Genomic DNA, 15,185 nt, shown 5'->3' with positions numbered 1-15,185 from the left:
ACAAAATGAAGCAAAGATGGCCTGGAACTCTGCCCCTGTGCTCCTGAGGTGTCCCAAGATACTACAGACCAGCTTTAAGAAAATAGATATGGTGAATCCCATGGATATGCTCTCCTGGCATGTCACTTACCTTAATATGACTGCATACAGGAATAAGTATACATTTATGTCTCAGCAGATAAACACCAAGCATAGAAATTATTTGCATGCATGCAGCTCTTCAAGTCTAAACAAAATAAAAATAATGGCTCCTTTACAGTAACCTTGGTAGCATCTTACAGTGCCTTTTCAACACATGCTGTCACACAGAAAGCTTATCTGCTCCTCAGAATGAATCATACCTTATTTTTGCCCTCTATTACAGCTGTTCGCTCAGTGATGCTCTGGATTCTGTTTCCTACATTGCTGCCAGATTTCAGGATGAAAGATCCTTCAGTATAAGCACAAAAGCCATGCCTGAAGACAATAAAAAATGAAGTTTTATTGATTTGGTGATAGACTGAAACATTCAACACATAAGACAAAACAATTCTTCTGGAAACAGTGATCAGCCAGGGAAACTGCAGGTTCTGTGATGACCAGGCAAGTACAGTTACTTTTCAAAAAATCTTGACTTTTGAAGCCTGATGATTGGATCCACTTCCACAGCCCCTCCTTGATTATTCGCTCTCTAGAGTCAGTGTTAACATTTAACCCACTGTGCCTGTGAGGTCAGAATTTACAATCTGAACCTAATTATAGAGCTGTGCAAGACCAATATCCCATTCCCAATTCTCCTGTTTTCAGTCGTTGTCATGGTTCAGGCTTGGCTTCAAACATGAGTTCTTATTATTTTCAGCCTTAAATTCAAGACAAGTTATATTTGTTTCAAGATCCATTCCATAATGTATTGGATGCAATATGTGCAGGTTCTTTTTGTCAGCATGAAAAATGATGCAAGTTCTCATTTCTGAATGTTGTTTTTTTTTAGTTCAGTTTACAAAATGGCAAAATATCAATATTGTGGCTCAATGATTACAAGACACACAGTAAAAATAACCATAACCCTGCAAAACAGCAAGACAAAGTTAAACAAAACTATACCTAATTGCCAAAGGGATTTAAACGTTCGTTTAAACTGAAAAAAAAAAAATCAAAGTCATGTTAATTAATAGAAATCTCAGGGAAAAAATATTTTTGCCTTACGCAACAAATTGGCTTGTAATCAGAACATTCAGGTGTGGTCATGGTAGAGCTAACTTGTTTCCCAAAACCTAATTTGGTACACATGGAAATAAACACATCGGAATGCTTCTTAAATGCTGTCTGTCCCTATTCTTCTTTGAAGGTATCTAGTTTTGCTTTTCATCCAACATTTACTTGTTGCTTGTTCAATTCCAGCTTCAACAGTAGAGCTTAACCCTTCAGCAGGGTCAAGCTCTTTCAAATATGGTATGTTCCTTTGATCTTCCATGAATTTGAAAGAAAACGACTGTAGCGTCTGTAATCAAATAGTTCTGACATGTATATCGGTTGTTTGGAGAAATGGCCTTTAAAGTCCCGTGACTGGATAATGGCCTGTGATGCAATCCTGACCAAAGAATGAGGTTCCTTTCCCTTCAGCTAACTGAGCAGCTTGCTCAAACTTTGTGTTGTTTATAATATCAGTGGTACACTAACTTTACGCACTTGTGTTTAATTGCGCAGATTTGCGTCAAAAGGGCCAGTGTCCTAACAGATAATACAGCTTAAAGAAATGATGATACGTAAACTAACTTGAGCTGTAATCGTTAGCACAGATATATAATTGTCTGCCCAAATTTCTTAATAGGCATTGAGCGGCTCAATGAGCTGAAAAAGCTAAAAAACAAGAGCAGGCCATCGTCATTCATGCATGGAGAAATGACAAGGAGCAATAGCAATGCAAGAAAGCCCTATCTAGCCAACCATTTCTTCCAGACTCTGGTTTAAAAGCCAGCTTCCAATACATGATTATTGAGGCCAGGTGGAAGACAGACAGCTGCATTAAGACAGTGGATGCATTCTGATAGGGAAAAAAAAAAGGTTAAAAATTGTTCAGAAAGGTAGATGCCATTTACTTTGCACATTTAATGCTTTAAGAAGTCTGGGTTTGTAACAAGATTAGAGCACAGAAGACATGATAATGTTGGTAGGCTGATAACATTTCCATGCCATAGCAGGTATCAGAACTTATTTAATTATGCCAGTGCTGTAGGCACACAAACAGGCAGTATGAAAGGCGCGTCCTTGTGACTGGATATTTGGGCAATTTCCGTGCAGGAAGACAGAGAGCCCAAAATCTCATTTCATCCATACTAAAAAGCAATTTTAAACTTTTTTTTTTCTTTCCTCACAGAACGAGTTTATGGTTTTTTTGTTACAATGTTGGAAATTCATGTTCTTTACTATAAAAGACCTTGTTGAGACACATACTCTGGTAAAGGACAGAAAGAGGGTACAATGCGTATTCAGAAACTGCTTGTGCATCCCTGAAAGGCATCTCCAATCTCCTTTCTTGCAGCTCTGGAGCCTCCAGGCTTAGTTATTAGTATGCTCTTCCTCATGATTCCTTGAAAAAGACTGTATATATTTAGGTTGCAATGTCTTAGGGATGAGGACAGTGTTAGGTCTTTGTTGATGCTTAGCACAATGGGGTGCTGATTACTCATTAATACCATAATACAAACGACCATCATAATTACAATAACATCACCATAACAAGAAAAACACATGTAAAACACTAGATGAAATATTAGCCCTGGAGGCATATAAGTGAACTCTACCGTCTTCATATACCATATATGTTCAAACTGCCAATTACAACATTAATGCAATTATAGTAGAAAATCAAATACACTTAATAGCTTTTTTCCATGGTTTTAATAAAAAATCAAGCTAAGAAGACGTTATCCAACAGCCCACGGTAGGCAGCGGGAGATGTGAGTACTGTCGTACGCGCCACTTCGGCTGCACGCTCGGCTGGATTGGCAAACGTTCGCAAATCAGTTGCAGCGCAGCTGCCAGGCAAAGTCTAGGACAAGACTCAGATTCATCCCTTTGGATGGTGAACCAGATGCTTGCTTTCCTCAGCTGCCAAATACTCTCACTTTAACCTCAAATACACTGACACGGCTTAGGGACAGACAACATGAGCCACATCTAGTCTCCTGAGCTGGTTCCTCGGGTGAGTGCTCGGTCATCCTTCATCTTGCTGCTGCCAGCGGTGCCACCTGAAGCCACTGTTTAAGCCAGCAGCATCAGGTAGAGATGGAGAAGGGACAAATGGGAGTAATGAAGAGTCCTGCCTCCTACTCTGACCTCAGCTTATTATTACAACAGGCATTTTGTAACAGAAGAGAAAATGCTTCGACAAACATAGATGTAGTCATCAAACCAAATGTTTGTGTTAAGCACAGATGCTTGGAAAGAAAGAGAGAAGAATGAAAATATGAAAATTTACTCTGGCTGAGACCAAAATACACAATCATCTTCCCATTAATTCAATTGCTATTTCATTGCGTGTGTCCTCAGATAACACCGGCTACATATTTTTATGCTTCATAAAGAAATTACAAGTTACTTCAAACTCTCCACTCAGTAAAATAGCAAGGGTATCCTATTTGTAGCAAGAACTGCCTGTGTTTGCAGGGAAATCCCACTGAATATTGGATATCTGAATCTTACTCCTGTTATCTCCGGAGCACACGAATTCCTGAAATGTTTTGCTGTGGGATGAGCCTCATTGCTCTGCATCTTCAGGAAAGCTTACAGCAGGGTTATCGCCAGGTTAATGAAAAAGCACACAATGTGCGCAGAGATTGATAAACAAGCTAATATCTGCCAGCACATTTCTAAGCACTTCTTACACCTGTTTCTCTGCAGAGCCTTTCCCGTTACTTTACGGGTGCAACCACGTACGCGTAGAGATCCCGTATAATAAATGCTAAGGGGGTGTGTGCACAAATGTATGTTTACAAACATTATGCAATCTCAGAGCAAGCTAATTGGATTCTGTTGTCTTAGTAGAGCACTGGGAGAAGCAGAGCAATCACGTTTCTCACCCCCGAAGTAGTTTTTTCCATGTGCCTGTGTGCACGCACACATCCCCCCGCATGCGCAGGCACTCTTCGGCTATTGTGTCGAGAGCCTGAGAAATGGGTTATTCCTTTGTAAAAACAGAAGCCGTAAATTCTCCTGTGGGTTTCAAGAGAAGCCCAGGGCAGAGGGAAGGAGGGGTGAGAGTGGCTGTGCTATCACTGGGGGCCGGAGGAAGCCGGCAGCACACGCTGCCTGCCCGGCTGCCAGCAGCGCAGGGCGAGCAGACCTGCTCACCACCCTCGGCTTTGGGAATTTACACTTCTTTGGAAGGGCTGGGGCGAGGTTTATGCAACCACAAGTAAGTTCAGCTGTATAAAAGGTCTGTGATGTGCAGAGCTGGCACCGGCGGGGGCCCTAGAGAAGTGGCCTGGGGGAGGGGAGCCAGCCTGCTTCTCAAGAATACATCAAGCCCTTGAGGAAGCAGAGTGTGCCATGTTTGAAGATGCAAAGATAATCGCAGTGCTGGGAACCGTCTTGTGTAGCGGAGGAAGCCAAACAACAAGAGGAAAGCAGCATATGCTCCTGATTTCGCACAGGAAGCTAGCAGCACCTCCTGCCAAAGTAAGATAAGAAAACTCCCATGGCCTATTCTGGACAAGGCCATGGTTATCAACCTTAGCTTCACACTGTCCTCACTCTGCTCCGCAGCCCGCTCCCTTTCCTAATGAGTTTCAGAGCCCTCACCTCTATTAGCATATAGCATGCCAAGCACAATAGCGTGGTATATTTATAACTATTGAAGGGGAAAAGTTTCCAGGGTAAGAGTGTACTTCATGTCATCTTGATATATTTCACCGAAATCAAACTACAAACCGGCTCCAATCTAAAGTCCTGCCTATGAGACTACTCATCTCAGAAGAAAAGTGGTTTTGTTATCACCCCAGCAATTTATAACGGATCGCGGGAGCTGAGGTAAAGGATTTGTCTACTTACTCACAGGACAGATTTGACTCTCTGTATGATAGACAGTCCTAAATGTAAGCTCTAGATCCAGCTTGTGTCCAGACACGTCTTCTTCCCCATCCTGAAGACAGCTCTGCAATTTGCAGTTCAAGTAGTACAGTGGCAAATACCAGCGGAAGAGCCTTGACCCCCATATCAGTTGGAAAAATACTTGTCTTCTGTCTTGCCATCTTCTCCGCTCCTCCCTCCCAAACTCTCCTGTGTGACGCCAGAGGCCACTGCAATCTTTCCCTCCTGTAACATCCCACTCAATTCTCTAAACATTCCTCTTGGCAAAGGCACTGGCAGCCTCAATCACACTCTTGTTTACTGAGGTAGTATTTGGCAATCGCACCAGTGTTAGGAGCAAGAGGAAGACATCCTGTTACCAATGGTGACCATTTTTGAGAGTGATTAACAGCAGGCACAATATTTTTCTCAGCATCTACCCTTTCTTTAGGGCAACAATCAATTCCTAGCAGCATCGGGGCAATGTTACTACAAATTCAAGTTGGGCTGACTCATGTCTTTCAAGAGGCGGTGGTGACGACACTAACCTTAAGACAGGAACTTTGGAAATTCCTGGAATTGTAAAGAACATATAGGGACTGTTTTCCACTTGGAAGTTATAAAAAAAAAATCTGAATGACATGGGCCTCCCCTGCTCCACGCCTCAGCATTCAACACTGTGCAATTGGTAGTGCATTGCTGGTGTAGCCACGTGTCCTGGGGAATATTGAGTTGATTTGAGGCAGGAAACAGAGAGGGAAAATAGTAGCAGGGAGCATGTACAGGTTGTGAAACGTGCTTAATGGGGGTGGAGGAGGAGAACGTGTGCTGGTCTCCAGCCAGCATGCTCCACAAGCTTTGGCTGTAACACTATTGTCTATTAAGGAGCTATGGTCCAAGCATTCCTGCTCTAGGTCAATAATAGTCAGTTAGAGGTTGAAATGCTGGTCCCACAGCATTCAGTGGCAAAGCTGCAGCCAGCTGGGAGTTCATCCCAAACACCTTCCCTGATACACACACTCACACAGAGTATGTGGGTTCGTGGGGCTAGGAGGGAATTTTCTACAAATAGTAGGAGCTGGATACAGTTTACATCATATATTGTAGTTTATTTATATTGATTTATGAGCTTAGCAAGGAATGCCAAACAAGCAGTCCTGGTGAGAGTGGTGCAGGTTCCTCCTCTGCATGTCTTATTCTTCAGCCCTTTGCCTTTCTGCTCTCACTGTCACTGGTCTCTACTGCTGCCCACTGCAGTATCAATGCTTGCCCACCACAAACAGATGAGATATCATCAGCTCATCTCACTTCATGACTCCCAGAGAGCTGCAACTGTCCATCGCCACTCCTCAACCTCTGTCTCCAGAGAAGGAGCAACTTTTGGCCAAGGACACTATTAGCTGTGCTGAGAAGTTATTAACTGTCAAGCTGCAGGGTGGTCTCAATGCATTAGGCTGGGTTGGGACCCTGGTGCACTGCACAGTTTCCAGAGCAGGGTTTGAGTTGTTTTCTGGTTTGTAGGATGCTCTGCATCCTCGTTGAAGGGGATGCTTAGAGGGAAAGCACATTCTCTAGGGGAGATCTCCAGTGTCCTAAATGCCTCATCCTCCTGGCAAGCATCTTTGTAAACAGTAGGGTGTATGGCATTCATGGTCTTGTTGCCTATCACCATGTCTCAATGAAAAAAGAAAACATATGACAGCTGTGCACTGCCTTTCCTGCTATTATCTGCATACAACCAGACAAATGGATAGTGTTTCCCTTTCACAGTCATCCAGTCATCCTTTCTGAACATCATGGCTGGCACTGAACTACTCCAGTACGTTACCACAGAAAGCTGATTGATCTGAATTATCTCAAAACAAGGAAAAAGATCAACAGCAGTCTAAGGTGTCCCACCTTTCAACCCTTCATCAGCCCACATTCACATTTCAACATGAAAAAAAAAAACAACAGTTCTATGTCTGCACATCTGAGCGCCCTGCAACACCAGCTATTCACAACAAAACATGCACGTGACTGAGGATGAGGGTCATCAAAAAACACATTTTGCTTTCTAACTTCTTTGCTAGTACTTGAGAACCCTGGCCATTAGTGAACCTTTCCCTTTGAAAGTAATTTTTTAGGTGTTTGAGTATCCTGAGGTGACCTGAAAAATTTATCACCTTGAGTTTCTTATCAGATAATTGTATTTTGTTTCTTGACCCTCAGTTTCCTGCTTCACACTGCTTAGCATTCTTCACGGACACAGAATACCATCATATTTCAGCCAGTCCTTCCTTCCTTCCTTCTTGTCCGCCTCTTTTCTCTCCTTTGCAAGGCTGTAATCGTTCTCATCTCCCATGTGGTCACGGTGACTCAGCCACCACTTTCTCTATCTAAGACCACCATGTCCTCCACAGAGGAGCTGAATATTGGCTGGAACTATAGAATTATCACTCAGAGCATGAGGTTTTCACAAGCACCTAGAACTTCTTGCTGGGAAAAATTATTTGATTTTAATAGTCTGTGTTATGCTGAAAGGAAGAGGTGTTTTCTGATTTGGTTGAGCAAACCTAAAGAGAAAGACCGTGAAACCTCTACATACAATGTCCACTCTTACTCTCTGTTTCTTCTATTTCCAAATAAGTTCCCTCTATATAAAGCCTAAGATATTGTTCAGGCCCTTCCAGTATAAAGTTATATTTCATGCACGCATCATTCCTAACAGCTCACTCAAATTCTAGGCATAACCTTGTCGTATAACCTTTCAAGATCCAGGTATCCCTAATGCCTGCCTTCCTCATAATACTGAAATTCTCTTCCTTTTCTTTGCTGTCCTGACTGGGTCCTCTTGGCTCTAGAAAGGAGTGACTCTTTACTAATCTATTTACGCAGACCTTAATACTCCCCATCTTGCTGACAAGCTGAAAGCACAACTAACACCATTTCTATTTTCCAACAATCAGCGGAGGAGAAGAAAGAGCTATTGCTGCATTGAGGTTGTGTTTTTCAAGATGGTTTGTTTTCAGCTTCGCTGCAAGTAGGGGTCTGAGAGCGACTCTGGTCTTACTGGAGCAAGGGACTGGAAGTGCAGGCAGAAAACAAGGAAAGGATGAGAAAGAATGGAGGGAAACATTTTTAAGGAGAGAGGGGAGTTGATTAGAGGGAAAACAGGAAGAGAAAATACTGACCAGACGTGGATATAAGACCAAGGATCCATCTAACCCATATCCTGTCTCAACAATGACTACATGCAGATGGCTGGAGATGAGTAAGAGCAGGACTTACTTCAGATACTTCCTCCTAATACTCCCCCAGTCACCAATTATTATCAGCTCAAGAGCTTCCCGCAACGGAGGCTGTCTCTACACTTCAGTGGAATTCTTTTCCAAGACTTTGTGCAAACTTTTAAAACCGCCAAAATCCTCTGGCAAGGAGTTTCACAGATCTGCTACCCAACTGCATGAAGAGCCATCGCCTTTCTCTGTTCTGAATTGCACTCCTCCTGGCTTCATTTAATGGCCCCTATTTCCTGAACTGGAAAAGGCATCCACAACTGACCCACAGACACCTGTGTCCTTCACAAGTCTGTTGATCTCTATCGTGTAGCCCCTCAAGTCACCTCTTCTTTGGGCAGCAGAGCCCTATCCTCCCTCCTCATTCGTCCCTCACACATTTGTCTCATTCCCTGAAACTCTTCTGATCTTTTTTGTTGCCCCTCCTGGTGTGCACCCCAGTTTGGCTGCATCCTTTGAGATGAAAGGATCAGAAATGCTCATAGTATAAAAGATGTTGGATATTTATGGATTTATAAGAACTTCTCATGATGTTCTCTATTTTGTTCTTTATTTCTTTCCTGGTAATTCCTAACACTTGATTTGCTTTTTGAGCTGCTCCTGATTGTGATTGGTTTCACAAGCCCATGTATCACACCGCTCAGATCTCTTTTTGGTGGTAATGATCAGCCAACAGCCTTTTTACACGCACAGCCTTTATACATTTACGTTTTACATGTGACTGTCAAATTGTTTTTTCCTATGTGCATTGTGCACTTTTTCTTCAGTGAATTTCATCTGTCGCTTTATCACTCAGACACCCAGATTCATACAGTTCTGCGTTTCTTCGCAATCAGCCCTCATCCTTACAAATCTGAATAACTTAGTATCAACAGCAAACTCTGTCACCTCCTTGCCACCTTTTCCAGGTTATTTCTGAACATGTTGACAAGTGCAGACCCCAGCATCAGCTCCTGAAAAACTTCACCGCTCGCCTTCCTACACTGCAAGAACTGGCTGTTCCTTCTTAACCTCTGTTTTCTATTTTTTAACCGAATATTTTTTCTGAGCATGATCTTACCTCATATGCCGTGTCTGTTCAAAGCCTTCTGCAAAGGCTTTTGAAAGGCATACACGTAAAAGGAAAAAGGATGCTAACTAAAGTTTGTATATTTTTGTAAAAGGTGTACTTGGTCCAGTAATAGTACTCCCTTCATAATCACTCCTGAGCACACACAGAGTTTGACCTGGTGCCTTCCTTTGGCCAAGAGCCCCTGCTAGCGCGGAGGCAGGTTTCTGGCTACGGGCTGGGACGTCCCACTGGCTCGGACATGGCCAGCGTGCAGAGTCTCGCTCACCATGTGCAGTCCCCACGTACAGCCTGCCACACACTTTCGTTTCTATGGGCTGGGCCACAACGAGGAAAAGACCAAGCAATAACATCCAACAGCCTGCATGACCCTTCTCTGTTCTTCCTTAAGGCTGGGTGTCAGACTGTCCCTAGTAAAGCCAAGAGACCACCCTGTGAAGGCAACAAGAGGAAAAAAGAAACTGGGAAAAAAACAAGGAACAGCAAGTGAAAAAAAGATAAGAGAGCAAGAGTTAAAAGTGTGATACTGAGCAGATCACTCCTGATCATCTCGGTGTTTCTATTTAAAGTTTTATCCATGATCAATTGAAAAATTACTTGGACAACATAACGCGTTTTGGGTTAAAACATTTTGGAAATAGACTTGGAAAACTTTGATTAAAAGTCATCTGAAAACTAGCAATACTGAAATTTGAAAGCTTAAGCTTCTGGTTTGGGTAAGACCCATAGTGAAACCATTTACAGCTTGCAGAATAAATTAATCAGTGCATTCGCTGCGTTGCCCTGAGGACAGACTGGGGCAAACTATCCTCAGTGTATAGCATGTATTTGTCGAGCTTATTTATCCCTATGTATATGCCGGGTCTGAATCATATGACATTTGGTAAGTAAAATATTTACAAAAATATTTCAAAAATTCCGAAATACTGACGGAGGACAAGGATACAGTCCTACTAGCTGTTTTCAGAGGATTGACTTTTGGCTCACAGTAGAAGAGCAGAACGCGATGCTTCAGCACATTGCTTGTTCAGGCTGAAGCAGACCACATGCCATTTCACTTCTCTTTCCTTTGGCTTCAGATTCTCCACAAGTCTATGCTGCCACAATGTATGCTCGTGTCTGTTCCTCTGCATTATTTGAAAGATATGTGGAGAACACAGGGTCTGATTTTTATCTACACTAATCTATTTCCCCAATCATAGAAAAATAAGGGAATAGCTAGCATATTTTTTCATGTACTCATTTTAAGTACCTTTGCATTATTAGACCACTGTAAGAGGATTTTCTTGTAATAGAGAGTGGAAGGCACGAAGGCCACCAGCCAGATCCTCAGCCAGTGTGAATTTAGAGCTGAGGATCTGGCCACATGTCAAATTAAACAAAGGCATTTTTGAACTACCTGTTTATTAATGGCATCTGACCTACTTTTACCAGCTCTAAGGACTCAGACTTCCCCTTCCCGAGAATAGAAGGTGGCATGAGGAACAAAAACAGTCGCTGTGGACAAACTAATGGGCATCACTGTTTGCAGACATCCAACAATTAAATTTGGGTGGTTCAGTACATTTCTAATTAAGTACAATTAACATTTGTTCTTTACTTGTTCATTTTACATACCTCACTGATGTTCCAAATCTGATTTCCCCTGATAATCTATCCGAGCACATCCTAATGATTCTGCCTTTCAATCCCTTATTAATACACTGACATAAACAACGCAGAAATGCAATTAGACTGCTATGCACACATGGCCTGCCTCCTCTTTCACTGAAGCTGGTGGGAGTCTGGCCATACACTTTCATTGTGGTAGTTTCAGGCGTTTTACATCTCTCTCAGAAGTTTCAAGGAAAACCTCCAGTTTTTGCCTCGCTGAGATCCACGACACACTCCTCTTCCTCCCTGTGCAGTGCTAGAGTGCTATTTCTGTAGAAAATCATTCACGTGACCCTACCTTCACACTGCAGACAAGCCTCAAAGGGAGATAATATTCCTTTCTCATCACTCTGTGCTAAACTGAGGAGCACAGACTCACATCAGAGTGTTACAAGTGTTGTGGTTTCCGGAGACTGGCTCTTTGGCAGCAGTACCAGCTTAGGCATTGCTGCACAGCCCCTGGTTCCTGCTGCCCATTTTTGTCCTCAACTTCATGTATTCAGCCCCTTCATTCTCAATCCCACCAATAAGAGTTCATACCCTAACACTACAGACTAGGGGGCAGAGAATCAGGTACCAGCTTTTCCAATTACTTTGTTTTTGTAGGCATCTCCACAATACCATCATGTTTCTCTCTCCCTGATGCACACATACTCAAAGAAAAAAAAAAAAAAGCAAAAGCCAAAAAAACGCAGGCTGATGTGATGGCAGGGTTGTAAAATAATAATCTGATATTCAGTTTGAGCCTAAACAAAACTGATAGCTCAAGGAGAGAGGAAGGCGGCGAGGAGATCAGAGAGCTGGAACACCAGTCAGGCAAACCTTGGGCAGAGTACAATGAAGGTCTCTCTTGCACTGCCCACATGGAAACGTTCGGAGAGAGAAACAGCCCCCAAATGACACTGCAAAACCGCTGAGGAAACCAGTGCTTCCACTGGGCAATATCAATACCCCACGTGGCTTTCTTGGCAATCTCTGCCAGACCAGCTTAAGATAAACACAAATCTGCTGAAGACATTCAAGTCAAGAAACTTAGCATCAAGCACATTCCCAGCATGCAGATGCTCGTTCTGCAGCCTCAGAACTGATGAGTTTTAGGTAGAGCCAGCCTGGCTGACTTGAGAGACCCTCAGCAAGCCCTGCGGCTGGCTGCCTCTCTGCACACATCTGCTGACAACCCAACCTGGGTAAAAACAGGGCCAGAAAGAAGGTAGATTTAGATTAGATCTAAGGAAGAAATTTTTCATTCAGAGGGTGGTGAGGCACTAGAACAGGTTGCCCAGAGAAGTTGTGGATGCCCCATCCCTGACAGTGTTCAAGGCCAGACTGGATGAGGCTTTGGGCAATCTGTTGTAATGGGGGGCGTCCCTGTCCCTGGCAGGGGGGTTGGAACTAGATGATCTTTGAGGTCCCTTCCAACCCTAACCATTCCATGATTCTATGATTCTGTAACAACTCCAGAGTGGTAAGGAAGAGGCCAAGGAGGATGATGGACACTGCAGGACAAGTGTCCCACAGGCAGGCTTCTGCTATATCCACTGAGCAACTGGGGCCTGCCCAGTTTGGGATCATACATTCTGCCATCTGCTACAGAGCAGCAGATTAAGCTGGAGTAAGGTAGCACTGAAAAAGAAGTTTCTCAGTCATTTAAGAAAGACTAATTGTCCGAGCAACCAGTGATAAGGTTAGGAAAGCTAAAGCCCTGATAGAGTTAAATCTGGCCAGGGACATCAAGGGCAACAAGAAAAACTTCTATAGATATGTCAGTGATAAAAAGAGATCTAGGGAAAATGAGAGCCCTCTCCGGAAGGAAACGGGAGACCTGGCTACCCAGGATATGGAGAAGGCTGAGGTTCTCAATGACTTTGCCTCAGTCTTCACTGGCAAGAGCTCCAGCTGCACAGCCCAAGTCACAGAAGGCAAAGGCAGGGACTGGGAGAATGAAGAACCGCCCACTGTAGGAGAAGATCAGGTTTGAGACCATCTAAAGAACCTGAAGGTGGACAAGTCCATGGGACCCGATGAGGTGCACCCGCGGGTCCTGAGGGAACTGGCAGATGAAGTTGCTAAGCCACTATCCATCATATTTCAGAAGTCGTGGCAATCTGGTGAAGTTCCCAATGACTGGAAAAGGGGAAACATAGTCCCCATTTTTAAAAAGGGAAAAAAAGAAGATCCAGGGAACTATAGGCCAGTCAGTCTCACCTCTGTGCCCTGCAAGATCATGGAGCAGATCCTCCTGGCAACTATGCTAAGGCACATAGAGAATAACGAGATGATTGGTGACAGCCAACATGGCTTCACGAACGGCAAATCCTGCCTGACTAATTTGGTGGCCTTCTACAATGAGGTTACAGCATTGATGGATAGGGGAAGAGCAACTGACATCGTCTACCTGGACTTATCCAAAGCATTTGATACTGTCCCGTACGACATTCTTGTCTCTAAACTGGAAAGACATGGTTTTGATGGATGGACCACTTGGTGGATAAGGAATTGGCTGGATGGTCGCACTCGAAGAGTTGTGGTCAACGGTTCAATGTCCAAGTGGAGACCAGTAATGTCTGGTGTTCCTCAAGGGTCAGTACTGGGGCCAGTACTATTTAACATCTTTGTTGGTGACATGGACAGCAGGATCCAGTGAACCCTCAGCAAGTTTGCAGATGAAACCAAGTTGTGTGGTGTTATGGACACAAACTGGTGTAGTGGAGGGTTTCCCAGCCCATGGCAGGGGGTTGGAACTAGATGATCTTTGTGGTCCCTTCCAAACCTAACCATTGATTCTATGATAATCTTAATTTTTTTCTGATTGCATTTATTTTAACTCTCATTGCATCTTCTACTGTCTTTTGCCTGCCATCTCTGAATTTACTAGCTCTGCCTAAGCTTTAAAAAAAAAAAACCAAAAATATTACTTTGCCCCAGGCAGTTTTTCTGACTATTCTATGTCTCCTTGCTGGGGTGAACATCAAAAGAGAATCTTTCCGTCTACCTGTCTAGTTAGATAGCTAACTAACAAGAGGTTATTTAATGGCAATAGAGTTGGTTTGAGCAAAGCAATTTCAACAGAATAAAGAACAGAGAATTTTAATTACGTTGGTCTCTCCACATTCCAAAAAGTCACATTCGTTAGGCAATTTTACAGCTTTTTTTTTTTTTTTTAATTTGCTACCAGGAAATTATGGAAACTATTTGATTTGGCTGGCCTCCTGTTACAGGCCTGCATGATGTAGGGAGAAGAGTTATGCAAACGTATTGTATTAATCACAAAGCATTAAAATGTACCTGCGTTTTATTTAACTGAGGTATTTTTAGATTTTTGAAACAGAAATACTATCTAGAAGATAGATTGAAAGAAGCAGCCAAATAACCTAATGGTTTCTATTAGGGAACCCATAGGCAACAGTCCTTCAAAAATGAAACCACCTAATTCATGCACTATGCATTATTCCCTAGCTTGCAGTGATAGTACTCAAGTGATCTAAAGTTAAACACATACACAAATCTTGAAGCAAACATATCTGTGCACTGCAAGGTCTTTGTAGCAACATCATCTTTTTACTTGGAGTGTGTGCTCAAACTTGATGAGAATTCCTACTGCCATACACTGAATAACGGTAACCTGCGGGAGTTTATCAACTCCCACAAGGTACATCTGTGCACAGAAACAGGCACTACTTCAGCACAAATGGAGTAGTATTTTAGTCTTGGAAACCTAACACTGGGCAGGTAAATCCAAAGAAATGCTGTAATGGCAGAATAAGATACATTGTTCATCTGCTGCACAAGGTACACACATCTTAAATCTCTTATTTAAGCAATCCTCCCTTCACACAAAGAGGAAAGTATAGTGAAATAAGTGAGATTGAAGGGTCCTCCAGTTCTTCAGGGAGAACATCTGAACTGACACAGACATCAGCCTGAGCAAGCTGCTGAGGCAGTCCAGTCTGCTCCCTTCCTGCAGCAAGAGACAACATGTAATGATCGAGGTATTTCTGCCTTTCTGCGATAGTTAATTGTCACCATGTTATTCAGAGGGAGTCATTCCGCTCGTCTTGGGCAAAACATTAAAAATGGTGTTCTCCAGACTACTTCTTCAATGAGCATTTAAAGGAGAAGGAAGAGGAGGGGGTTAA

At 43.0% G+C, this 15,185-nt stretch overlaps 1 protein-coding gene across 1 annotated transcript in view; it reads right to left on the bottom strand.

Moving 5' to 3' along the window:
* FLT1 (fms related receptor tyrosine kinase 1) overlaps positions 1–15,185 on the bottom strand; it is a 105,906-nt gene that overhangs the window by 58,430 nt on the left and 32,291 nt on the right. The window contains exon 12 of the mRNA XM_086616237.1: positions 342–456. Within this exon, the coding sequence (XP_086472363.1) occupies positions 342–456 (115 nt within the window). The remainder of the gene's footprint in view (positions 1–341; positions 457–15,185) is intronic.

This window comes from Tauraco erythrolophus, chromosome 1, assembly GCF_009769465.1.
Source record: "Tauraco erythrolophus isolate bTauEry1 chromosome 1, bTauEry1.pri, whole genome shotgun sequence".
Lineage (NCBI taxonomy): Eukaryota > Metazoa > Chordata > Aves > Musophagiformes > Musophagidae > Tauraco > Tauraco erythrolophus.
This window is presented reverse-complemented; position numbering and strand designations above follow the sequence as displayed.